General features: G+C 47.5%; 2 protein-coding genes across 2 annotated transcripts in view; one reads left to right on the top strand and one right to left on the bottom strand.

Annotated features, from left to right (window-relative positions):
• LOC138758264 (integrin alpha-L-like) overlaps window positions 1–22158 on the top strand; it is a 54036-nt gene extending 31878 nt beyond the window's left edge. The window contains exons 4-12 of the mRNA XM_069926948.1: window positions 12688–12758; window positions 13048–13189; window positions 13379–13483; window positions 13935–14014; window positions 14281–14367; window positions 17713–17786; window positions 19336–19437; window positions 21032–21142; window positions 21670–22158. Coding sequence (XP_069783049.1) covers window positions 13064–13189; window positions 13379–13483; window positions 13935–14014; window positions 14281–14367; window positions 17713–17786; window positions 19336–19385 — 522 coding nt within the window. The 5' untranslated portion in view covers window positions 12688–12758; window positions 13048–13063 and the 3' untranslated portion in view covers window positions 19386–19437; window positions 21032–21142; window positions 21670–22158. The remainder of the gene's footprint in view (window positions 1–12687; window positions 12759–13047; window positions 13190–13378; window positions 13484–13934; window positions 14015–14280; window positions 14368–17712; window positions 17787–19335; window positions 19438–21031; window positions 21143–21669) is intronic.
• Window positions 22159–23867: 1709 nt separating this feature from the next.
• Window positions 23868–26811, bottom strand: LOC138756773 (coiled-coil domain-containing protein 42-like; the record flags this gene model as incomplete). Its single annotated transcript, XM_069923160.1, is given in 4 exon segments — window positions 23868–24117; window positions 24681–24788; window positions 24790–24840; window positions 26497–26811. Coding segments are annotated over 4 exon segments (546 nt in total), but the record flags the coding sequence as incomplete, so codon positions are not given.
• Between the last annotated feature and the right edge of the window lie 54 nt (window positions 26812–26865).

Genomic DNA, 26865 nt, shown 5'->3' with positions numbered 1-26865 from the left:
TAATCTGCCCTCCGGTTTGTATTACCAAAGTGGATAACCTCACGTTTATCCACATTGTAGTGCTTTTGCCATGTATCTGCCCAGTCCCCCAATTTATCTAAATCATACTGGAGCTTCCTGACCTCCTCTTCAGTGCACACAACCCCTCCTAGCTTAGTGTCATCTGCAAATTTGGAGATATTACATCCAATCCCCTCATCTAGATCATTAATGTAAATTGTGAACAGCTGGGGTCCCAGTACAGATCCCTGTGGCATCCCATGGTCACCGCCTGCCACTCAGAAAATGAGCCGTTTATCCCAACCATATTGGCCCAGATAACTGTCCCGTAAACATTCAAGGAATTCCTCCTCCTCAGTATTTTTACTAATTTGGCTAGTCCAATCTATATGTAAATTAAAGTCTCCCATGATGACAGCTGTTCCCTTATTGCACGCTTCTCTAATTTCTCTTATTATGCCTTCCCTCACCTCTACATTACTATTTGGAGGCCTATATACCACCCCCACTAACGTTTTCACCCCTTGCTATTCCTCAGTTTTACCCATATAGATTCCGCATCTTCCGAGTTAATATCCTTCCCGTCAATTGTGTCGGTCCCTTCTCTCACCATCAAAGCTACCCCACCCCCTTTTCCTTCTTGCCAATCCCTCCTAAATATTGTATACCCCAGGATGTTAAGTTCCCAGGCTTGCCCACCTTGCAGCCATGTTTCTGTAATCCCAATCAAATCGTATTTGTTTGTCTCAATTTCCACAGCCAATTCATCTACCTTGTTCCGAATGCTTCTTGCATTAAGATATAAAGCCTTCAGATTTGTTTTTTTCACCCTCCTTGCTCTTTCTGATTTTTTACTTTCGCTGCCTAACCCAACTTTTCCCATTTTATCTTTCCTGTCCTTTGCCCTATCATGCAGGTTCCCATCCCCCTGCTAAATTAGTTTAAACTGCATCCGACGGCTGCACCAAACCTAGGTGTAACCCATCCTTCTTGTAAAGGTCAAGCCTTCCCCAAAAGAGATCCCAATGGTCCAAGAAGCCAAAACCCTGTCTTTTACACCAGCCCCTCAGCCACACATTCATTTGCCTTAACCTTCCATTTTTGTTCTCAGTTGCACTCGGCACAGGTAGCAATCCAGAGATCACTACCCTGGCAGTCCTGTTTCTTAGCTTCTGTCCTAGCTCGCTGTAATCCTTTTTTAGTACCTCCTCCCTCTTTTTATCTATGACATTGGTATCCACATGTACCAAGACATCAGGCTGCTTGCCCTCTCCTTTCAGAATACTCTGGACTCGATTTGAGATATCCCATACCTTTGCACCAGGGAGGCAGCACACCATGTGGGTATACCTATCTTGCTCACAGAATCTCTTGTCTGTACCTCTGACAATGGAGTCCCCAATGACCACTGCATTCCTTCTTACCTTTTGTACCACCATACCAGGCTCAGTGCCATCGACCTGATCACTGCAGCCAGCTTCTGTCAGGTCATCTTCCTCAACAGCATCCAACACAATATACCTGTTGCTGAGAGGAGTAGTCACAGGTGTTCTCTCCATTTTCCAGGCATTTTTCTTCTCTCCCCTGACAGTTACCCACTTACCTGACACATCTGGTCTCGGGGTAACTATCTCCGTGAAAGTTGAATCTATTAACTCCTCACTCTCCCTTACCAGCCACAGGTGCTCAAACTGCAGCTCCAGATCCCCAACTCGGTCCTTAAGGAACTGCATCTTGGTGCACCTGACGCAGATGTGGCTATCTGGGAGGGTGGAATTCATCCATGGTTCCCACATTTGACACCCAGTACAAAGCACTAAGCCCATAGGCATGACTGAGATAAAATAATGCCGCTTACCTTTCTCCTCGTCTGCTTTCGCCTAAGCCTGTTGAGCCAAAGCCTGAAAGTCCCACTCCTTTGCCGTGTCGCTTGCTCGCTGTGCCGCTCACCTCACCTTCTCGTCACTATCACCAAGCTCCTCCACCTCCGACTCTCAGCCGAATACAACCAGCTCAATATCCGTTTTCTCCATTCATAACAATACAACCGGTCACAAACCATGTTAGAAAAGACAATATAATATCATTCATAGCAAAACAAAATGAATTTCTGCTATGTCAGCGCAGCAACGAGGTTCATACAGTTTACCCAAGAAGGAAATTCCCATTTTTAATGGAGATCCATTACAATATCTGATGTTCATGAAATCCTTTGAACGTCACATTGAAAGTAATACTAAAAATGCCAAAGATCGACTGTATTACCCAGAGCAGTAAACTGGAGAGCAGGTGAAGTTCTTTGTGAAAAGTTGCCACTAGATGGATCCAGACCAAAGTTTTAAAATAGCAAAAGAATTATTGTATCATCATTATGACAAAGAGCATAAAATCGCAAGGGCCACAGAGACAAGATTCTTTCTCGGCCAGCAATCAAATCAGAGGATGCAAAGGCTTTACAAGCACACGCCCTCTTTCTGAGAGGATGCTGTAAAAAAATGGGAAGTGGTGGAGATTTGCAGGAGCTGAGTTTGCTTGCTACTTTGTCGATTATTGTCAATAAATTGCCTTATAAGGATTTGTGGAGAACCAAAATTGCAGAGATTAAGATTCTACCCGGAAGGGATGTCACTTTTGAGAATGTTGTACAGTTCTTGGAATGGAGTGTGCATGTTAACACTGGACCAGTATTTGGAAATATTAAGGACACTTCAATAGTTCCTAAGGACGTAAAGAATCTAAATCATCGTGTCAACAGACACCAAAGGGAAGGACCTTTGTTACTGCTGAGTCAGATAGAAGCACAAGAAAGAATAAGGAAACAAAGGAGAAAGAAGATCAGACAGTTCTGGGAAGCTGTTTGCATTGTAAAGAACAACATGCTTTAGAAAAATGTTCACGATTGGAGAAAAAGTCACATGATGAGAAATTAACCTTTTGAAAGAAGAATGGAATATGTTTTGGCTGCTTGTGTAAAGGCCACATCAGTAAACCTGTAACAAGTGACTCAGTTGTGATTTATGCAGTTTAAAACATCCCAAGTTACTGCAAACTCAATGAAGTAAAGTTGAGAAGGATGTCAAACAATCTGAATCCAAGACTAAAGACACAGTCAGAGAGGATGCTTCACCTTCCGTTCAGACAAACAGTTTTACTGGGGCCGGTGTCAAAGCTCTCTCAATAGTTCCTGTGCAGGTTAAAGCTGAACAAGGAAGCTTCATACTGAAGACCTACACACTTCTTGATCCAGGAAGTACCACATCATTTTGTACTGTTGAATTGATGAACAAACTTAATCGTCATGGTAAAAGATCACAGATCTGGTTGAAGACCATGGATAATGAAAGGAACATTGAAACTAATATAGTTTCAGGTTAACAGATTGCTGGATTGGTTAGCAATGAATTTTGCGATCTTCCAAGTGTATATACTCAGAAGACTATGCCTGTGAATGAGGAGAATATTCCACATCAGGATGATATCAAACAGTGGGACGTTTGCTTACCCAAGATTGATGCTAAAATTGAGATGTTCATTGGATTAGATGTACCAAAGGCTCTTGAACTTCGAGAAATAATAAGGAGTCAAAATGACGGGCTTTATGCTGTGAGAACGTTGCTTGGATGGACAATTAACGGACCATTAGGAGGAAAAATGACTAATGATCAGGAGGCATTGAACATGAATGTCAACAGAATTTCAGTTGATCTGTGGGAACAACAGTTTAAAATTGATTTCCCTGAATGTCTCACAGATATTCAGGAACCTTCAAAGGAGGATAAACAGTTTCTGAATTTAGTTTCAAATTCTGTTAAACATGCTGATGGTCATTGCTGTATAACATTACCCTTGAAAGAAAGAGATATTTGTATACCAGATAAACAAAATAATTGCAGAACAGCGTTTGCTGAATTTGAAGAGAAAATTCAAGAGAAACTCTTCCTTTCATTTGGAATATACTAGTGTCATGTTGGACATGATAACTAAGGGTTACGTAGAAAAGATATCAGGAGATATCTTGGAATGTAAAGATGGTAGAAAATGCTATTTACCTCATCGTGGAGTTATACATCCACAAAAGGAGAAACTATTTGATTGTGGAGCATCATTTCAAGGAGTTTCATTGAATTCTCAACTTCCACAATTTCAGATTTAAGCAGTACTTTAATAGACGTTCTGATAAGATTTTGTGAAGAGCCTGTTGTAATTACTGCAGATATTGAAGCGAGGTTTCATCAAGTGAAAGTACCATCAGAAGATTGTGATTTTCTACGATTGTTATGGTGGCCTAATGGCAATGACAGTAAAGATATGATTGAATACAGAATAACTGTTCATTTACTTGGAGCAACTTCAACACTGAGATGTGCAAATTTTGCTCTCAGGAAACGAGCTGAAGATAATGAAGAGCAACTTAGTTCTCAAGCTGTAAGTATCATCAGAAACAAATTCCTTGTTGATGATGGTCTCACTTCAATGGCTTCAGAAGAAGAAGCAATAGATCTTTATCATGAGTGAGAAGAGATCAGTAATAAAGGAGGTTTCTTCCTTAAGAAATGGATAAGGCACAGTCGAGACGTATTGGCTGTTATTTCCGAGGCAGACAGAGTAAAGGAGATAAAACATCTTGATTGGGATTGTGACGTTCTACCTGTTGAAAGAATTCTAGGGGTGCAACGTGCAATGTTTTCAAATTCAGAAATTGTTTTGAAAGAATGGCCTTTAACAAGAAGTGGTATTTTTTCAATCCTTTGGGTATATTGGCACTGGTAGTATTAATAACCAGGAAAATTCTGCAGGAATTGTGCTGAAGAAAATCAGAATGGGATGAAGCTAAACCAGATTCCACCACACAAGATTGAATAAATTGGATGGAGAGTCTAAAAATGTTAGAAAATGTTGAAGTCGACAGATGTTGGAAACCCACAGACTTTGGAATTGCCACATTTGCTCAGTTACATCACTTTGCTGGTGCAAGTGAAGGTGGTTTTGTTTCTGCCAGTTATTTAGTTCTGCAAAATAATCAAGAGCAAGTACATTGTGGATTTATAATGGGGAAAGCCAAAGCGGTTCCATTAAAGCCAGTCACCGTATCTCGAGTGGAATCAACGGCAGCTACTATGACGAGCAAAATGGACCCTGTGTTGAGAAGAGAATTACAGATGGGGTTAGCAGATTCTGTGTTTTGAACTGATAATACAATTCAGTGCTTAAATCATGAATAACAAAACCACAAGGTTTCATACCTTTGTGAAGAACAGAGTTAATGAGATCAAGAAGGTTTCACATGTTAATCAGTGGAAATATGTTAAAAGAGTGGATCAAAAGTTTAATCGTTATTGAAAAAAGCCAACACATGGGAGTCCGGTCCTCAATTTCTTTCACAATCTCAAGAAGATTGGCCTCAAAATCCTGAAGAGTTAAAAGAAATTTCAATGGACAATCTGGAAATCCAAAAGATTAATGTAAATACTATTCAAATATCCAATGAAAATTATCTGATCACTCAATTAATTTGCTATCACTCTTCATGGTTTCATTGAAGAAGGCAGTAGCATGGATTCTTAGGTTAAAAATTATGCTTTTAAATCGTATCAAGAAAGAGAATCTGAAGGCTCAAAAGAGCCATTACCTAACAATTGACGAGTTGGCAAATGCTGAATTGGACATCATTCATTTTTGTTGGAAAAAGGTGTTTGGTAACGAGATATCAAAATTGAAGAAGGATCTGGATGCTACAAAAACAAGTCGTGTTTCCAAGTTAAATCCTATTCTGGTAAATGATGTATTGAGAGCAGCAGGAAGGATGGAAAAAGCAATAATACCAGAAGTGAAACATCCAATTATATTAGCGAAGGAATTTCATGTTTCAGATTTGATTGTCCGACATATACTTGAGAAAACAGGCCGATTTCAAAAAGAAGATATCTTTGCAAGACGCAGATGGAAAGAAGTGCAATTTATTTTTGGAAAAGATGGATTAAAGAATATCTTTTGTTATTACAAGAATGACAAAAATGATCTAAAGCTAAATGCAGTTTTGTATGTGGAGACATTGTTATGATCATGGACGATTCTGCACCAAGAAATTCTCAGTTGCTGGGGAGAATTGTGGATACAGTTCCGGACAAGAAAGGTGTCGTTCAGCAAGTGTAGATTAAAACCAAGACTTAAATCAACCTATTACTAAAACCTGCTTTTTACAGGAAGCTGAAAGTTTTGATTTCTATACTTACTATATTTACTTTGTGCATCTGTAATAGAAATTATTATATATTAGCCAATAATGTCTATGATCATAATTAGGGGCTGGAATGTAAAGATAAAACCTTGTGTTTTTAGTTAATTTTCTGTCTGTCTCTTTTTTTAATTTTTTTATTTTTCACACCATAAATCACATTAGCTTAGCCATGATACACACTTTTTCCTTTTCACACATATACAGTGACATTTTCTCCCCCCCCACCTCCCTCCTCCCAACCCACCCCCCCACCCCCGCCCCCCCCATCCATTTAAGGTATACAATCTAGGATACATTAAACCAGTCAGACAATGTTGTCACTCAACAAAAATACACCAGAAATTCTACTGAGTCCATTCTTTTCTTTCCTTCTCCTTCCATCAACTTAGGTAATGATTGTCCCCGGTAGGTTTTCGTTATTGTATTTAATGTAAGGCTCCCATATTTGTTCGAATATTTCAATATTATTTCTTAAACTATATGTTATTTTTTCTAATGGAATACATTTATTCATTTCTATATACCATTGTTGTATTTTCAAATTATCTTCCAATTTCCAGGTTGACATAATACATTTTTTTGCTACGGCTAGAGCTATCTTAACAAATCTTTTTTGTGCATCCTCCAAATCAATTCCAAATTCTTTGTTTTTTATGTTACTTAGGAGAAAGATCTCTGGATTCTTTGGTATATTGTTTTCTGTTATTTTATTTAATATCATGTTCAGATTGCATGAATTGTTGTTCCCATTTCTTTTTTACATCGAAAACATCTATCAGATACTGTTGGGTCCCACTTATTTAACTTTTGAGGTGTAATGTATAGACTGTGTATCCAGTTACATTGTATCATACGTAGCCTCGTATTTATTGTATTTCTCATCGTTCCAGAACATAATTTCTCCCATGTTTCCTTTTTTATCTTTATATTTAAATCTTGTTCCCATTTTTGTTTAGTTTTACCATTTGTTTCCTCATTCTCCTTTTCTTGCAGTTTAATATACATATTTGTTATAAATCTTTTGATTATCATTGTATCTGTAATCACATATTCAAGGTTACTTGCCTCTGGCAAACTCAAACTGCTTCCTAATTTATCCTTCAAGTAGGATCTCAATTGGTAATATGCCAGCGCTGTATCTTGAGTTATATTGTACTTATCTTTCATTTGTTCAAAGGATAAGAATCTATTTCCTGAAAAACAATTTTCTATTCTTTTAATCCCATTTTTTTCCCATTCTCTAAAGGAAAGGTTATCTCTTGTAAAAGGGAGTAACTTGTTTTGCGTCAATATTAGTTTTGGTAATTGATAATTTGTTTTATTTCTTTCTACATGAATCTTCTTCCAAATATTGAGGAGATGATGTAATACTGGAGAACTTCTATGTTGTACCAATTTTTCATCCCATTTATATATGTGTTCAGGTATCTTTTCCCCTATTTTATCTAATTCTAATCTCGTCCAGTCTGGTTTTTCCCTTGTTTGATAAAAATCTGATAGGTATCTTAATTGTGCGGCTCTATAATAATTTTTAAAGTTTGGCAGTTGTAAGCCTCCTTGTTTATACCATTCTGTTAATTTATCTAGTGCTATCCTCGGTTTCCCCCCTCTCCATAAAAATTTCCTTATTATTTTCTTCAACTCCTTGAAGAATTTTTCTGTCAGTTGTATTGGCAATGCCTGAAATAAGTATAATATCCTTGGAAAAATGTTCATTTTAATACAGTTTATCCTTCCTATTAGTGTTAGTGGTAAATCTTTCCAATGCTCTAAATCGTCCTGTAATTTTTTCATTAGTGGATAATAATTGAGTTTATATAGTTGGCCGAGATTTTTGTTTATTTGTACACCTAGGTATCTTATTGTCTGCATTTGCCATCTAAATGGAGATTCCTTCTTAAATTTTGAGAAATCCGCATTATTCATAGGCATTGCTTCACTTTTATTTACGTTTATCTTGTAACCCGACACTTCTCCATATTCCTTCAATTTCTTATATAATTCTTTTATTGATAGTTCTGGTTCTGTTAAGTACACTATAACATCATCCGCCAATAGACTGATTTTATATTCCTTGTCTTTTATTTTTATTCCTTTTATATTATTATCTATTCTTATCAATTCTGCTAGTGGTTCTATAGCTAACGCAAACAATAAAGGGGATAGTGGGCATCCCTGCCGCGTTGACCTGCTTAAGTTAAATTGCTTTGATACATGTCCATTTACTGTCACTTTCGCTAACGGTCCCTTATATAATGCATACTTCTCCGGTAAATTGAATTTTTGCAATACTTTGAACAAATAATTCCATTCTACTCTGTCAAAGGCCTTCTCTGCGTCTAAAGCAACTGCTACTGTAGGTGCTTTATTTCCTTCTACTGCATGAATTAAGTTAATAAATTTACAAATATTGTCTGTTGTGCGTCTTTTTTTGATAAATCCAGTTTGGTCTAAATTTACCATTTTCGGTACATGCTCTGCTAATCTGTTTGCTAATAGTTTAGCTATTATCTTATAATCTGTGTTTAGTAAAGATATTGGTCTATATGACGCTGGTGAGAGTGGATCTTTCCCTTGCTTTAGTATTACTGTAATTATTGCTGTTTTACATGAATCTGGTAAGCTTTGTGTTTCATCAATCTGGTTGATTACATCCAGGAGGGGCGGAATTAATAAGTCTTTAAATGTTTTGTAGAATTCTATTGGGAATCCATCCTCTCCTGGTGTCTTATTATTTGGTAATTTTTTTATTATCTCTTGTATTTCTACTATTCCAAATGGTTCTGTTAATTTATTTTGTTCCTCTATTTGTAGTTTTGGTAGTTCAATTTTAGTCAGAAATTCATCTATTTTCCCTTCTTTCCCTTCGTTTTCAGTTCGGTATAATTGTTCATAGAATTCTCTAAAGTTTTCCTTAATTTCTTTTGGATTATATGTAATTTGTTTGTCTTTTTTCCTTGATGCCAATACCATTTTCTTAGCTTGTTCTGTCTTAAGCTGCCATGCTAGGATTTTGTGCGTTTTTTCACCCAGTTCATAATATTTCTGTTTTGTCTTCATTATATTCTTCTCCACCTTATATGTTTGTAGTGTTTCATATTTTATTTTTTTATCTGCCAATTCTCTTCTTTTAGTTGTATCTTCCTTCATTGCTAATTTTTTTCTATATTTACTATTTCCCTTTCCAACTGCTCTGTTTCCTGATTATAGTCCTTCTTCATCTTGGTTACATAACTTATTATTTGCCCTCTAATGAATGCTTTCATTACATCCCATAGTATAAACTTATCTTCCACTGATTCCGTATTTATTTCAAAATACATTTTTATTTGTTTTTCAATAAATTCTCTAAAATCCTGCCTTTTAAGTAACATGGGGTTTAATCTCCATCTATACATTCTTGGAGGGATGTCCTCTAGCTTTACTGTCAATATTAAGGGTGAATGGTCCGATAGTATTCTAGCTTTATATTCTGTTTTTCTTACTTTAGTCTGTTTTGTTGTTCTGGAATAAATATTTTCAATACCGCTGGATGCTTTAGTATAAATTTATACCCTTTCTTTAGTATAAATTTATACCCTTTCTGCAAGCTCGCACCAAGACACAAGAGAAACTTGTCCGTGAACTACTCTTTGCAGATGATGCCGCTTTAGTTGCCCATTCAGAGCCAGCTCTTCAGCGCTTGACGTCCTGCTTTGCGGAAACTGCCAAAATGTTTGGCCTGGAAGTCAGCCTGAAGAAAACTGAGGTCCTCCATCAGCCAGCTCCCCACCATGACTACCAGCCCCCCCACATCTCCATCGGGCACACAAAACTCAAAACGGTCAACCAGTTTACCAATCTCGGCTGCACCATTTCATCAGATGCAAGGATCGACAATGAGATAGACAACAGACTCGCCAAGGCAAATAGCGCCTTTGGAAGACTACACAAAAGAGTCTGGAAAAACAACCAACTGAAAAACCTCACAAAGATAAGCGTATACAGAGCCGTTGTCATACCCACACTCCTGTTCGGCTCCGAATCATGGGTCATCTACCGGCACCACCTACGGCTCCTAGAACGCTTCCACCAGCGTTGTCTCCGCTCCATCCTCAACATCCATTGGAGCGCTTACACCCCTAACGTCGAAGTACTCGAGATGGCAGAGGTCGACAGCATCGAGTCCACGCTGCTGAAGATCCAGCTGCGCTGGATGGGTCACGTCTCCAGAATGGAGGACCATCGCCTTCCCAAGATCCTGTTATATGGCGAGCTCTCCACTGGTCACCGTGACAGAGGTGCACCAAAGAAAAGGTACAAGGACTGCCTAAAGAAATCTCTTGGTGCCTGCCACATTGACCACCGCCAGTGGGCTGATAACGCCTCAAACCGTGCATCTTGGCGCCTCACAGTTTGGCGGGCAGCAACCTCCTTTGAAGAAGACCGCAGAGCCCACCTCACGAACAAAAGGCAAAGGAGGAAAAACCCAACACCCAACCCCAACCAACCAATTTTCCCTTGCAACCGCTGCAATCGTGTCTGCCTGTCCCGCATCGGACTTGTCAGCCACAAACGAGCCTGCAGCTGACGTGGACTTTTTACCCCCTCCATAAATCTTCGTCCGCGAAGCCAAAGAAAAGATACCCTTTCTTCCATAAAATCGCCTTTGCTGTATTGAACTCCTTTCTCTTCTTTAGGAGTTCAAAACTTATATCTGGATAAATGAAGATTTTTTGCCCTTTGTACTCCAGTGGCTTGTTGCCCTCTCTTACTTTTTCCATGGTCTTCTCCAGTACCTTTTCTCTTGTAGTATATCTGAGGAATTTTACTAAAATAGATCTTGGTTTTTGTTGTGGTTGTGGTTTAAAGGCCAATGCTCTATGTGCCCTTTCTATTTCCATTTCTTGCTGTAGTTCTGGACATCCTAGGATCCTAGGGATCCAATCTTTTATAAACTCTCTCATATTCTTGCCTTCTTCATCTTCCTTCAGGCCCACTATCTTTATGTTATTTCTTCTGTTATAATTTTCCATTATATCTATTTTCTGAGCTAACAGTTCTTGTGTCTCTATAACTTTTTTATTAGATTCCTCTAATTTCTTTTTTAAGTCCTCTACCTCCATTTCTACTGCTGCTTCCCGCTCTTCCATCTTGTCCATTTTCTTTCCCATTTCTGTTAAGGTCATATCTATTTTATTCATTTTCTCTTCTGTGTTGTTTATTCTTCTTCTTAAATCATTAAATTCCTGTATTTGCCATTCTTTAAATGACTCCATGTATTCTTTAATAAGAGAAAGTATATCCTTTATCTTGCCTTTCCCTTCTTCTTCTATTTCACTGTACTCTTCCTCTTCCTCTTCTTCTTCCTCTGGGTTGGCCATCTGTTGTTTCTTTGTTGCCCTTTTCTTCTCTTCTTTCTTGTTTTCATTGTCTTCTGTGTTCTCTTCTTGCTGCAGGTGTTCTGCAGCTGTCGTTGCCGGCTGTGGAGATCGACTCCCCAGCTGGTCACCCCTCCCGTCGGTGTGTTTTTTTTCATGCGCATGCGCGGTTGCGCACTTTTACTCGGCTCAACGAGCCATTTTTGTAGTCCACTTTCTACCGACCTGAGGGAGCAGGTTTCTCTCTCCACCGCGGGCCTCTTCGAACAGGTAAGGCCTTCTCCTTCTTCCTCCGTTGTCTTCTCTTCCTCTCTTCTTACCGTTGATTTCGATTTTTCTTTTTTTGTCGCCATCTTCTTTCGACCTTTATACTCACTTTTCTTTAACTTTTATTTCTGTGCCTTTGTGTTTTTCTTTGTTTTTTTTGACTTTTCTGGAGAGGGCTGGAGTTCACCGTCCGGCCACTACTCCATCACGTGACTCCCTCCGTCTGTCTCTTTAAGAGAATGATTGTTTCTAGTAACTATGATGTAATAGGTCGGAACATCTGGCTTGCTCTCATTCTACAAGATGTGAAGGAAGTGTGAGCACGAGAAATTTTTCTTTGAATGTGTATCTCTTTAAATGCTTTTGTATCTCTTTAAGACAGTATCTCTTCAAAATCTGTTTATATCTCTACACGTACCTTTTGTATCTCTATCATATAGTAAATACTTCTTTATTCACCATTTTTAATGTCTTGTTGCGAAGCTATGCAAAATGTTTATCCGGTCTATGAATGAATTAAAACAGCGTAAAGTAACAGCACAAGGTTTGATTTATTAAAGTGATCAAAATTTGGGATATTGTAGCTCGGAAGATGACCCTCTGAAATGAGGATATATTAGAATAAGAAAAGTGTTGTCTATATTCCCTTCTATCTCCCCCCCCCCCATTCTCTCCCCATCTCTCGCCATCTCCCTTCCTTTCTTCTCCCCTCCCTCTCCACCCTCTCTCCTTCCATCTCTCCCCTCTCCCTCCTTGCCATCCCGCTCCCTCTTCCCCCGACATCCAATCCACCTGAACTAAACGCTCTCTGAACTGCCACAGATTCCGTACAAGAATCCCTGCAGGAGTTCAAGTGGATGTGTTACAGACTTGAAACTGTCTGCGCACATAAGGTGGGTGCTGTTCAAATTACGCCCCATGCTTTCTGAGTCTGACCCCTCAACCCACAATGCTGGAGGGGAGGGAGGGGGAGAGGGGAGGGAGGGGGGAGAGGGGAGGGAGGGGGAGGGAGGGGGAGGGAGGGGAGGGGCAGAGGGGAGGGAGGGGCAGAGGGGAGGTGGGGGTGGGGAAGGTGGGGGAGGGGAAGGTGGGGGAGGGGAAGAGGGAGAGGGGATGGGAACAGAGGAAGGAATGGATGGACTCTCTGAATGCCTGTACACACACCTACCTCCCAATCTGCAGTTCGGGAACGCTGGTGATGAAGCCAGGAGCTCAGCTGGATGTCACGGCTGTTGTGGAGAACCAGGCGGAAATTGGTCACAAGCCCGTTCTCTCCATCTACAGTCCCAGTGGGATAACCTTCCGCAAAGTCTCCGTCGTGAAGGTACAACCCCTACCCTCCTCCCTCACCGTCCCCTCCAACCCTCCTTACCGTCCCCTCCCTCCATCCTCACCATCCCCTCCCTCCTCACTGTGCCCTCCCTCCCTCCCTCCTCACCGCCCCTCGCCACCATCCCCTCCCTCCCTTATCTCCCACATCAGTTTTGACTGACAATTGAATTGTATTTCACAGTCAAACAGAACCATCACAGTTATCTGTGAGGACCGACTGGGAAATAATGCAACCACCCGTACAGTGTGTAATGTTGGTCACACTGCTATCCGAGAACAAACAAAGGTGAGAAATCAATGCAGAGATATCCCCCTGGGAGGGAGGCATGGAGACACGCCGGTCAGTGTACAGATATCCCCAAGAGAGGGGGACAGAGAGACCGGTCAGTGTACAGATATCCCCCTGAGGAAGAGGGACAGAGAGACCCCATCAGTGTACAAATATCCCTCTAAGAGAGAGGGACAGAGAGACCCCAGTCAGTGTACAGATATCCCCCTGAGAGAGAGGGACAGAGAGACCCTGGTCAGTGTACAGATATCCCCCTGAGGAAGAAGGACAGAGAGACCCCAGTCAGTGTACAAATATCCCTCTAAGAGAGAGGGACAGAGAGATCCCAGTCTGTGTACAAATATTCCTCTAAGAGAGAGGGACAGAGAGACCCCAGTCAGTATACAGATATCCCCCTGAGAGAGAGGAACGGAGAGACCCCAGTCATATCTTCTCTCTCTCTCTCTAGGTTACACTTGTAGTGACCTTTGATGTTTCTGATGCTGAGTCATGGAACGAATCTTTTCTGATCCATCTGCTTTTATCAAGGTGAGAGAGGAAGCACACCTCAGATCTAACCCCTCCTCTCTGATCCCACCCCTCTCTCTTTCTCCCACGCTCCCTCTCTCTCTGCCCTTTCTCTTCCCCCTTTCTCTCCCAACCCTCTGTCCCACCTGTCTCCTCCTTTCTTTCTCCCACACTTCTTTTCTCCCTTTCTATACCCCCTCTCTTATCCCCACTCTCTCCGCCTCTTGACTTAGCCTGAACCCCCTCTTTCTCTCATTCACCCCCTCTCTCTCCATCTCTCCATCCAGTGAAAATGAACAAGCATCCACCCAACACGACAACAACATCTCCCTCAATGTCACAGTTCGATACAGAGTAAATTTGGCTATCCGCAGGTAATAGCAAACATCAGCACCCAACTCAGTGAGCAGAAGATATACTACCTGTCCCCCCTCCAACCCATCCTCCCTCCATCCCCTCCTTCCATCCAAACTCACCCCTTCCTTCATCTACTCCTTCCCTCCGTACTCACCCCTTCCTCTGTCCAATCATTCCCTCCATGCTCACCCCTCCCCATCAACTCCTTTCCATCCCCTCTTTCCTCCGAACTCACCCTTCCTCCATACTCACCCCTTCCCCGTCCACTCCTTCCCCGTCCACTCCTTCCCCGTCCACTCCTTCCCCGTCCACTCCTTCCCCGTCCACTCCTTCCCGTCCACTCCTTCCCCGTCCACTCCTTCCCCGTCCACTCCTTCCCCGTCCACTCCTTCCCCGTCCACTCCTTCCCCGTCCACTCCTTCCCCGTCCACTCCTTCCCCGTCCACTCCTTCCCGTCCACTCCTTCCCCGTCACTCCTTCCCCGTCCACTCCTTCCCCGTCCACTCCTTCCCGTCCACTCCTTCCCCGTCCACTCCTTCCCCGTCCACTCCTTCCCCGTCCACTCCTTCCCCGTCCACTCCTTCCCCGTCCACTCCTTCCCCGTCCACTCCTCCTCCGTCCACTCCTTCCCCGTCCACTCCTTCCCCGTCCACTCCTTCCCCGTCCACTCCGTCCCTTCCCCGTCCACTCCTTCCCCGTCCACTCCTTCCCCGTCCACTTCCTTCCCCCCGTCCACTCCTTCCCTTGAACTCACCCCTTCCTCCATCCCCTCCTCCGCCTGTACTCACCCCTCCCTCCATCCCCTCCTTCCTTTGTCCACCCCTTTCTCTGTACTCACCTCTTTCCTTTGTCCCCTCCTTCCCTCCATCCACCCCTTCCATCCGTCCCCTTCTTCCTCCGTACTTACCCCTTCCTCCATCCACCACTTCCTCATCCCCTCATTCCTCCATCCACCCCTTCCTTTCATACTCACCCCTTCATCTGTCAACTCCTCCCCTCCTTCCTCCATACTCACCCCTTCCTCCGTCTCCTCCTTCCTCCATCCATCCCTTCCCTCTGTACTCGGCCCTTCCTTTGTCAACTCCTTCACTCCATCCCCTCCTTCCTTTCGTACTCGCCCATTTATCCGTCCCCTCCTTCCATCCATACTTGCCCCTTCCACTGAACCCTCCTTCCTTCCATCCCTTCCTCTGTCCACTCCTTCCTCTGTACTTGCCTCTTCTTCTTCCCTCTGTCCCTCCTTCACTCCATACTTGCCCCTTCCTCTGTCCACACCTTCCCTCCATACTTGCCCCTTCCCCTCCTTCCCTCTATTCTCACCCTTCCTCCATCCATCCCTTCCTCCATACTTGCCCCTTCCCCGTCCATTCTCACCCCTTCCTCCATCCACCCCTTCCTTTGTCCCCTCCATAGCCTCATTCCTTCTATACTCACTCCTTCCTCCCTCTGCCACCTCCTTCCCTCTGTACTCTCCTCTTCCTCTGTCCACTCTTTCACTCAGTACTCTCCCATTCCTGTTCACCCCTTCCCTCCATCCACCCCTTCCATCTGTCCCCTCCTTCCTCCATCCACACTTCCCTCCGTCCCCTCCTTCCTCCATCCACCCCTTCCTCTGTCCCCTCCTTCCCTCCATCCTCACCCCTTCCGCCGTCACTCTTTCCCTCTGTCCCCTCCTTCTTTCCGTATTCACCCCTTCTTCCACCCACTCCTTCTCCTCGGTACTCACCCCTTCCTCCATCCCCTTCTTCCCACCCCCACTCCTTCCTCCTTGCCCTCCTTCTCTTCCTCCGTCCACTCCTTCCCTCCGTACGCCGCTTTCCTCCATCCCCTCCTTCCCTCCATACTCGCCCCTTCCTCTGTCCCCTCCTTCCCTCCATGGTCACCCCTTCCTCCATCCATTCCCTCCCTCTGTACTCACCCCTTCCTCTTTCCCTCCATACTCACCCCTTCCTCCATCCCCTTTCCATCTGTACTCGCCCCTTCCTCCATCCATTTCCTCCATCCATTCCTTCCCTCCATCAACTCCTTTACTCCATACTCCCCCTTCCTCCATCCCCTCCTTCCTTCCCTCCAACTCCTTCTCTCTGTATTCGTGCCTGCCTTTGTCCCCTCCTTCCCTCTGTACTCGCCCCTTCCTTCATCCCCTCCTTCCCTCCTCACTTGCCCCTCCCTCCATCCCTTCCTCAGTCCCCTCCCTCCATCTGTCCTCTCTTTCTGTCCATACTCACCCCTTCCTCCATCCACTCATTCCCTCTGTACCCTCCTTCCCTCTGTTCTCACCTCTTCCTCTGTCCCCTCCTTCCCTCCGTCCCCTCCTTTCCTCTGTACTCACCCCCTTTCTCCGTCCACCCCTTCCCTCCATCCCTCCTTCCCTCTGTACTCACCCCTTCCTCCTTCCCCTCCTTCTCCCATCCCCCCTTCCCTCTGTACTCACTCCTTCCTCCATCCCCTTTCCCTTTGTCCCCTCCATACTCGCCTATTCCTCTGTCCCCTCCTTCCCTCCGTACTCGCCTCTTCCTCCGTCTCCTCCTTCTCTCTGTCCCCTTCTTCTGTCCATACTCACACCTTCCTCCATCATCCATCCTCTCCTTCCCTCCGTCCCCTCCTTTCCTCTGTACTCACCCCTTTCTCCATCCACCCCTTCCCTCCATCCCTCCTTCCCTCACGTACTCACCCTGTCCTCCGTCCCCTCCTTCTCCATCCCCCTTCCCTCTGTATTCACTCCTTCCTCCATCCCCTTTCCCTTTGTCCCCTCCATACTCGCCTATTCCTCTGTCCCCTCCTTCCCTCCGTACTCGCCTCTTCCTCCGTCTCCTCCTTCTCTCTGTCCCCTCCTTCTGTCCATACTCACACATTCCTCCATCCCCTCCTTCCCCACCCCTTTCTCCATCCACCCCTTCCCTCCATCCCCTCCTTCCCTCCGTACTCACCCCTTCCTCCATCCCCTCCTTCTCCCATCCCCCTTCCCTCTGTACTCACTCCTTCTCCATCCCCTTTCCCTTTGTCCCTCTCCATACTCGCCTATTCCTCTGTCCCCTCCTTCCCTCCGTACTCGCCTCTTCCTCCGTCTCCTCCTTCTCTCTGTCTCCTCCTTCTGTCCATACTCACCACCTTCCTCCATCCCCTCCTTCCCTCCATACTCGCCTCTTCCTCCGTCCCCTCCTTCTGTCCATACACCTTTTCTCTGTCCCCTCCTTCCCTCCATACTCACCCCTTCCACTGTCCCCTCCAACCCTCCATATGCACCCCCTTCCTCACTCCCTCCATCCCCTCCCTCCCAATATCCCTTCCTTCCCTGCCTCTCCCTGTCCCGCTCCCCATCCCAGCGAGCAGACACCTCACATCCCTCCATCTGTCTGCAGTGTGAAGTCTGTGGGTTATGTCACCTCTCTCCCTTGGCTCAACAGCAGATCAAGAAATCACGCACCGATATCAGGTAACCACCCTCACTCCACCTCTCCCTCTCTCACCCCTCCTATTCCCTCCCCTACCACTCACCCCCTCTCCTCCCCTACCACTCCCCCTTCTCCCCATCACCCTCCCCTACCACTGCCCCCTCTCCCATTCCCTTTCCTTCTTCCAGACTCTCCCCGCCCACTCCCTCTCTCCCCCCCCTCTCCCCATCTCCTTCTCTCTTTCCCCCTCTCCCCTCTCTTGCCCCCCTCTCTCCCCTACTCCTTCCCCTTCTGTCTCCCCCCTCTTCTCCTCCACTATTTCCCCTATCTCTCCCCCCCAAATCTCCCCCCTCATCTCCCGTCTCTCTCACACCCTCATTTCCAACCCACAGATCCTAAACTATGGCCGTGAGTCTCTCCCTATCTCTGTCTCATTCCGATTTGGACACGGATCGGATTTCTTCCTCTGGGATGGTAAAGTCTCCTCACTGAGGTGAGGGGACAGTGAGGAGGGAGGGAGAGAATGGTGAGGGAGGGAGGGGACGGTGAGGAGGGAGGGGGGAGGGGACGATGAGGAGGGAGGGAGGGAGGGGACGATGAGGGGAGAGGGAGGGGACAATGAGGAGGAAGGGAGCCATAAGTCATGTTCCCATTTCAACCACCAGGAGAAAGGCAGCCAATCACTATCCATTGTCTGTCAGAATCAAAGGTCAGAAGTCAAGGCCAGGGTGCCAACTCCTCTCAGATCCCAGCGGACCAGGTAAGGGTCAGATGTCATGGGGAGAAGTCAGGGTTCGTTAGGAGGGGAACATCGAGTATTGTGGAGAGTCTCTTTGGGGAAATGAAAGGGGGAAAGAGGGGGAAGGGGGAGTAAAGAGGGAGAGAAAGGGAGAGAGAGAGGAGGCAGAAGTGAGAGGAGAGAGGAGGGAGAGAGAGAGATGGGAGGAAGAGAGAGAAGTGGGAGAGGCTGGGTCAGTGACTCCAGGCATAGGGAGGAGGGTGAATCTGTGAGTGACTCTTGATCGTGTCCCGTCCATCCCCATAGGACTTTGATGAGATAGACGAGGGGGTGGTCCGATGCACTGTGTTCCACCTCAGACGTCTATCCAACCCTCACCTTCGTGCTCCGAGGCAAAATGATCGCCAAGGTCCTGAACCAGGTACAGGGCGAGAAGAAAGGAGTCCCTACACTTTTCCCTGTCTCTGTAACCAATCTGGTCCCCTACACCCCTTCCCATCCCCGACACCCCTCCCTGTCTCTGTAAACCCCCTCTGGTTCCCTACACCTCCCCCCCCCCCCCGTCTCTAACCACCTCCGGTCCCCTACACCTATTCCTGTCTCTATAATCCCCTCTTGGTCCCCAACACCCCTCCCTGTTTCAAACCCACCCCTCCCCTGTTTCAACCACCACCCCCCTCACACTTCGGTCCCCCAAACCCCTGCTTTACTTGTAACCCCCTCCAATCCCCTACACCCCTCCCTGTCTGTAACCCCCTCTGGTCCCCAACCCCTCCCTGTCATAGTCACAGCTGAGGTGTGTGTGGGGGTTATTCCTCTCATGCATCTTTTTGCTGTGCAATCTCTTCCAGAATGGAACGGGACAGTACACAATCCAAAGTTCGGTGAATCTGGACTTTGACAAGACGAGGTATTTACAGCTGAAACAAGAAGAGATTCTACTTCGAGCAAATGTGTGTATTCATTTCTAGACCAGCAAAATCCCTGCACTTGAGGTTACACCTCCAACCTCATCCTTGTAGGAACCCATCTGGTCCCCTACACCCCTCCCTGTCTCTGTAGCCCCCTCTGGTCCCCTACACCCCCCTCCCTGTCTCTGTAACTTCTCATTGGTCCCCAATAACCCTCACTGTCTCTGTAACCCCCTCTGGTCCCTTACATCCCTCCCTGTCTCTGTAACTCATCCGGTCCTCTACACCCCTCCCTGTCTCTGTAACCCCAACCAGTCCCCTACACCCTTCCTGTCTCTGTTACCCCAACCAGTCCCCTACATCCTTCCCTGTCTCTGTAACCCCAACCAGTCCCCTACATCCTTCCCTGTCTCTGTAACCCCCTCTGGTCCCTTACATCCCTCCCTGTCTCTGAAATTCCATCCGGTCCTCTACACCCCTCCCTGCTCTGTAACTCCATCCGGTCCTCTACAACCCTCCCTGTCTCTGTAACCCCCATCCGGTCATCTTCTCTGTTTTTTCCCCTGAGTCAGGGAATCAGTAACGAGAAGTTTAAAGTGTACAGATAGGTAGTAGGTCGATAGCACTGGATTAGATTAGTGACACTATGACTGGAGGCATTGTGGTCAGCGAGGAGGTTTTCAAAGCTTACAGAGGGATCTGGACCAGCTGGGAAAATGGCCGATGGAATTTAATGCAGAGAAGTGTGAGGTAATGTATTTTGAAAGGACAAAGCAAGAAAGGACGTCCATGGTGAACGGTCAGGCACTGAGAAGTGCAGTAGAACAGAGGGATCTGGGAATACAGAGACATAATTCCCTGAAAGTGACATCACAGGTGGACAGGATTGTAAAGAGAGCTTTTGGCACATTGGCCTTCATAAATCAAAGTATTGAATACAGGAGTTGGAATGATATGATAAAGTTGTTCAAGACATTGGTGAGGCCATATTTGGAGCATTGTGTGCAGTTTTGTCACCGAACTACAGGAAAGATCTCAATAAGATAGAAAGATACAGAAAAGATTTACTAGGATGTTGCCCAGACTTCAGGAACTGAGTTACAGGGAAAGGTTAAACAGGTTTAGACTTTATTCCCTGGAGTGGTGAATGAGGGGAGATTTGATGGAGGGTTTTAAATGATGAGGGTGACAGAGTAAATGTAGCCCGGCTTTTCCAACTGAGGGTGGGTGTGATCCAAACCAGAGGACATGGGTAAAAGGGGAAAAGTTTCAGGGGAACTTCCTTACATGGTGGGGGTGTGGAATGAGCTGAAGGGGTGAATGCAGGCTCGATTTTAACATTGAAGAGGAATTTGGACGGGTACATGAATGGGAGGTGTATGGATTAGGGGCAGGTCAGTGGGAAAAAGCAGAAAAATGGTTCGGCACAGACTGGAAGGGCCAAAGGGGCCTATTTCTGTGCTATAGTGATCTGTAGTTCTATCATTGTGACCCGTGGGCTTGGCACGGACTCGAAGGGCAGGTTTCTGTGACATTGGGGTCTCTGGGCAGTGGCAGGTGGAACCACCACAGTTGGGAGATTTGGACAGAAGGCTGTTATTTTGAAATGCTCGAACGTATCCCCATCTCTCCTCAGATGATCACACACATCGACTTGGTGAAGGAGATCGATCACATACCTTACATTGTTGGAGGGTCTGTGGGGGGTTTCGTTCTCCTGCTCCTCATGGCTGTCATCTTCAACAAGGTCAGGTTTGGCAGAGAAAATTCATTCCCCCTGCCCACCCTTCCCTCGCACCATCCCTTTCAACCCTCTCCAGCCCCGCAAGGTCACTGACGTTAACCCCCCCCCCCCCCCCTCAGTGACCCATCTACCTCCGGGATCACTGATGTTAACCCTCCCCTCTCTCAGTGACCCCTCACCATCCCCCCAGGGTCACTGACATTAATTCCCCCCTCCCTCAGTGACCCCTCTCCCCTGGGGTCACTGATGTTAATCCCCTCCTCCATCCGTCAGTGACTCCTCTCCCCAGGGGTCATTGATGTTCACACCCCTTCCCTCCCTCAGTGGCCCCTCTCCCCGTGGAGTCACTGACATTAAACCCCCCCTCAGTGACCCCTCCCCACTGGGTCACTGATGTTAATCACCCCTCCGTCAGTGATCCCTCTTCCCCCAGCTCCCAGGGGTACGGACTGTATCCCCACTGACGTTGACCCCCACCACCATCTTGTGTCACCTTCACCCTCCATTAATCTTCAAGTCTTCCACATTAGGTCGGCTTTTTCAAGAGGCGTTACAAGGACATGGTGGATGAAGGTAATCAGGGACCCAGTTCTGAGCCCTTGAACCATCCCGCCCTGGCTCCTCCTGAAGAGGACTCTTCCTGAGCAGACCATCCATCCATCTCATCACCAACCCCCCCCCCCCCCCACCACCCATCTCCAGATTTGAGGCCAAGACTGTTCGCTCCCAGCCCCCTCTGATATTATGGGAAAGACAAACCCTGAAGAGCAAAGGGCCAGATGTCTCAGTGGAATGGAATGGACCTCTCCCTCCTGCTGCCACTCGTCTTCCCTCCCACCAGCACCCACCCTGGAGAGGAACACTGAACCAGCGATGTGGATGCTGTGGACAGACAACATCAGAAGACTTTGCCAGCATTTTCAATGGATATAGCTACCTCCATAATGTTTAGGACAAAGACATTTTTTTTTTCCTTTACTTGCCTCTCCACTCCACAGATTAAATTTGAAGTGACTCAAGTGCATGCCCCAGAAATTATTCAAAGATATTTGCATAAATTTTGGTTTGACCATGAAGAAATTACGGCATTTTTAAAATATATCGGTCCCCCTCATTTCAGGGCAGTCTTAGAACCATAGAATATTGCAGCACAGAAACAGGCCCCTCCGGCCCTTCTAGTCTGTGGCTGAATATTCCACGCACAGTTTTTCATGATGGAAACACAATAAGATGGGAGAAACCCAGCTGGTCTCGCTGCACCCGGAGGAGGTGAAACTGTATCACTGACATTTCGGGCTGGAGCCCTCCATCAAGGCTTGGGCAGATACTGGGCAGGTTCCTGAATAAATAGGCTAGGGGAGAGGAGGGAATAAAGTCCTAACTTATTTAACCTTTCCCTGTAACTCAGTTCCTGGAGTCCTGGCAACATCCTCCATCAAATCTCCCCTCATTCTTCTACATTCCAGGGAATAAAGCCCCAACCTGTTTAACCTTTCCCTGTAATTCAGTTCCTGGAGTCCGGGCAACATCCTTTCCTCCAGGAATAAAGTCCCAAACTGTTTAAACCTTTCCCTGTAACTCAGTACCTTTTCCTCTCCTATCCTTCTATCCTTGTCCACCTCTGGTCTCTTGGCTGTGAGACTGTGATCCTCCCCCTTCCCCCTTCCTCCTCTGGGCACCGCGAGACTGGCAAAGTTTCTCCAGTGCTCTAGCATATTCAGGATCAAGATTCAAGATTCCTTGACACCAGGACTGGCTTCAACCTGTTCAAAGTATCAGCCACATTTGATAAACTTCAGGTGTTTGAGAACCACAAGACATTGAAAAAAGAAATCCCATCCATTTGCATATTTTGTTACCAATGATATAAACTTTGTGATGTAGATCCACGTACTGATATATCTTCGTGTTTGCATTAGTTTAAATAATCATGGTGAGCGCCACGCCTTTCCAGCGCCAGCGACAGGAACTCGGGTTCGAGTCCTGCGCTGCCTGTGAGGTGTTTGTACTTTCTCCCTGTATCTGCATGGGTTTTCCCGGGAGGCTCTGGTTTCCTCCCACCATTCAAAACGTCCCAGAGGGTGTGGGTAAACTGGGCGGCACGGGGACATGGGCCGGAAGGGCCAGTTACCGTGCTGCATGTCTAAATTTACTTTGAAGAAGCGCGCATGACAACAATTACACGCACGTTCTGCCTTTGGCTGCACTGAGTACCAGCGTCATTCTTGGCTTCAGGAGCTCGGATTGACGAGAGTCCGTGGGTGGGGCATTGGGAACTCCCGTACAATTCCCATCTCCGCCAACACATCGCGGCAAGCCGCACATTATGTGCCAAATCACCACATGTGGCTCGCCAGCCGTGGCTTGACCACCCCTGGTTTATTGTCATGTATCGTCCATGGACCTGCCTTTTGCCTGGCGCAAGACACAAGGTGGACAAAGGGGCGTCCATTGGTGCCGCCTTGCGACACAGGAGAAAGATGGAGATGCCAAACATCCGTGGATTCGCCTCCCGCGCGGAATGGCCACTCGATCCATTGGCAGGACCAGATCCGAACCTCCGACGCGATCGGGAAGCCCTTGGTTCATACTGACAACACACCGGTCCTCACTGCAGACAGGCGGTGTGAGCTGGACACTAGCTCCTCCCTCACCCTTTCCCACCTCACCCTCCGCCCCTAGCCCACTCCCTCTCCTCCTAACTCCTCAAGAGGGAATGGAACTTAAGTGTCGGCGAGTGAAAATACTTTAATAATGGGCTGAGGCGGTGAAAGGGAGCAATGAGGGAGAGGGAAGAAGAGATGGGAGGGAGAGGGGGAAGAGGGGAGGAAGACGGGAAGGGGGTTGGAAGAGGGGGGAGGGGAAGTGGGGGGAAGGTGTGTGGTGAACCCTGACCTCTCCGAGCCTCACTTGGCAGGTCGAGGGGCACCGGAGAGATCGTCATAGACCGACTGCATGTAGTGAAGGAATTCTGCGATCTGGGGGTGGGGGGAGGGAGAGGTGGGGGGAGGGAGAGGTGGGGGGAGGGAGAGGTGGGGGGAGGGAGAGGTGGGGGAAAAGAGGGGGGAGATGGAAGAGAGAGGGCCAGAGAGGAGGAAGAGAGAGAGGGGGAGAGGAAGAGAGAGGGGAGAGAGAAACAGAGAGGGGGGGAGAGGGAGAAGGGAGAGAGAAAATAGAATCATCAGCTGAATTCAATGTGAATACTTTCCCTTGTGACCCCCTTCCTCCATCACCCCCTCACTTCGCACTACCCAAGGGTCTCATACCTGTTTGTAGTGGGCCTCTCATCCTCCTTCCTGTCCCCTCCTCTCTTCTGCTCCTCTATCCTCCCGTCTTCTTCGCCCCTCTCCCTACCATTTCTCCCTTCCACTGTCTCTCTCTCCTTGACCCTCCCCCCTCAACCCTATCTCCACTCGCTTTCTACCCCTTTCTCAACAGTCCTCCCACTCTCTCTACCCCATTCAATGTCCTGTTCCCCCCTTTCCACTCCTTCTCTCTCCCCTCCATCTCTCTCTCACCCCTCCCCCTCTCTCTCCCCCACCTTCCGGAACTGCTGCAGGGTGTGCTCCGCAGGGATGGAGGGCTCCTCGCCAAGGTAAGCCACGACCATGTGGTACAGATTGAGGGCGGCCATCTTTACCGTCCCCAGGGACCAACGTCCTCTTGGCCGCCGTGTTCTGGATATGGGTCCACGTGGTGTCCTGGGTGGGTGGGGAGGTGGTGGAGATCAACAACAGGTCACATGGATTGAAGGAGAAGATCCCTCCCCTATCAGGATAGTGAAGACTCGGGATTCAAAGGTCAGAGGGCAGGCTGGGGATCAGGGGTGTCAGTGACGTGAGGCAAACTTTGAAGGTCAGGGGTCCAGATGGAAGGGGACAATCTAGGCCTGTGCAGAGTCCGGGGTTTGGGGTCTAGCCCGCGTCCAGGGGTCAGAGGTCAGAGACTCACCCACTACAGGCCTGTTTCATTGTCACCAAGGGCTGTTTTCATGGATTGCAAAACTTCCCCTGTCTGAAACCTCGCCAGAATTTGCATCACCTGCCAGTGAGGGGAGAGGGGGAAGAGGGGAGGAAGACGGGAAGGGGTTGGGAGAGGGGGGAGGGGAAGTGGGGGGAAGGTGTGTGGTGAACCCTGACCTCTCCGAGCCTCACTTGGCAGGTCGAGGGGCACCGGAGAGATCGTCATAGACCGACTGCATGTAGTGAAGGAATTCTGCATTCTGGGGGTGGGGGGTGGGAGAGGTGGGGCAACCCCCAGGAGTGCACCCCTTACCGTCGGCTCACTTCACACCTGCAGCAGCCAGACGCCCAGCTCAGGACCATATAAAACCCCACCTCGTGCAAACAGTTTGCACATTCCCCATCTCTCTCCCCCTCATCCCCTCCTATCTTGCTCACCCCCTCCCATCTCGCTCACCCCTCCCATCTCGCTCACCCCCTCCCATCTCGCTCACCCCCTCCCATCTCGCTCACCCCCTCCCATCTCGCTCACCCCCTCCCATCTCGCTCACCCCCCTCCCATCTCGCTCACCCCCTCCCATCTCGCTCACACCCCTCCCATCTCGCTCCACCTCTCACCCCCTCCCATCTCTCTCCCCCTCACCCCCTCCCATCTCTCCACATCTCTACCCCTCCCAACTCTCTCCCCCTCCCTCTCCTGCCTCTCTCTCGCCTGCTCTCCCTCTCTCACCCCCCTCTCCCTCTCTCACCCCCTCTCCTCCTTCTCTCCTCCCTCTCCTTTACCATATCCCACCCCTACCTCTCTCTCTGCCCTCTCTCCCCCTTCCTCTGCACCTTCTCCTCCCACCTCTCTCTCTCCCCTTCTCCCCATGTCCTGTCGCAGCCTGGACATCACTCTACGCCATGTCACCACTGTGGACATTGCAGGCAAGGTGTGCACTTTGGCCGGGCCATAGAACCTATATGGTGATAGATCGATGCTTTCAGAAAGACGCAACCCACCCACACCCTGTTGCTGCAGGGAATAAGGAGTATGTGTTTGAATATAGATTATCGAACACTACAGCTCAATACAGCCCTTCGGCCCTCAATGTTGTGCTGACCCAGAGAGCAGTGGGAGTGTGGAACGAGCTGAGGTGGTGAATGTGGGCTCGATTTTAACAGTTAAGAAGAATTCAGACAGGTACATGGATGGGAGGGGTACGGAGGGATATGGACTGGGTGCAGGTCAGCGGGACGAGGGAGAAAAATAATTCAGCACAGACTAGAGAGGCCGAGTGGGCCTCTTTCAGTGCCATAATGTTCTATGGTCATGACACCCATGTCTTGACATGTCTGCCTGCGAACCCACCAATTCTGATATAATTCCCAATGGTCAGGGGTTCAAAGGCTCACCCAGTACAGAGCCCGGGCCTGCGCAGCCTCCAGCCTGCCCTGCAGGATCGCTAGCTGGTTGTTGAAAGAGAGCAGCTCGTCATTCTTCACCTCCATGAAGCGGGCCAGCTGCCCCCGCTGGCTCTTCACCTCCTCCTGTCTCTCCTGCACCAGCCGCAGCAGCGCATCACGTGTGGACAGGAGCGTCTGGTAGCGGGAGCTCACCTCCCTCAACTCCCGGAACTGGGGAGGGGTGGGGGGGAGGAGAGAGGAGATAGAGAGGTGGAGGGAGAGATGGGGGAGAGGGGTAGAGGGGGAGACATAGATGTGGGAGAGGGGGGTGGGGAAGGAGACGTGGGGGGGGGAGAGGTGGGAGACAGAGATGGGGAA

This window comes from Narcine bancroftii, chromosome 3 (genome assembly GCF_036971445.1).
Source record: "Narcine bancroftii isolate sNarBan1 chromosome 3, sNarBan1.hap1, whole genome shotgun sequence".
NCBI classification, from domain to species: domain Eukaryota; kingdom Metazoa; phylum Chordata; class Chondrichthyes; order Torpediniformes; family Narcinidae; genus Narcine; species Narcine bancroftii.
Note: the sequence above shows the minus strand (reverse complement) of the source record. Positions and strands in the feature narration are given on the sequence as shown.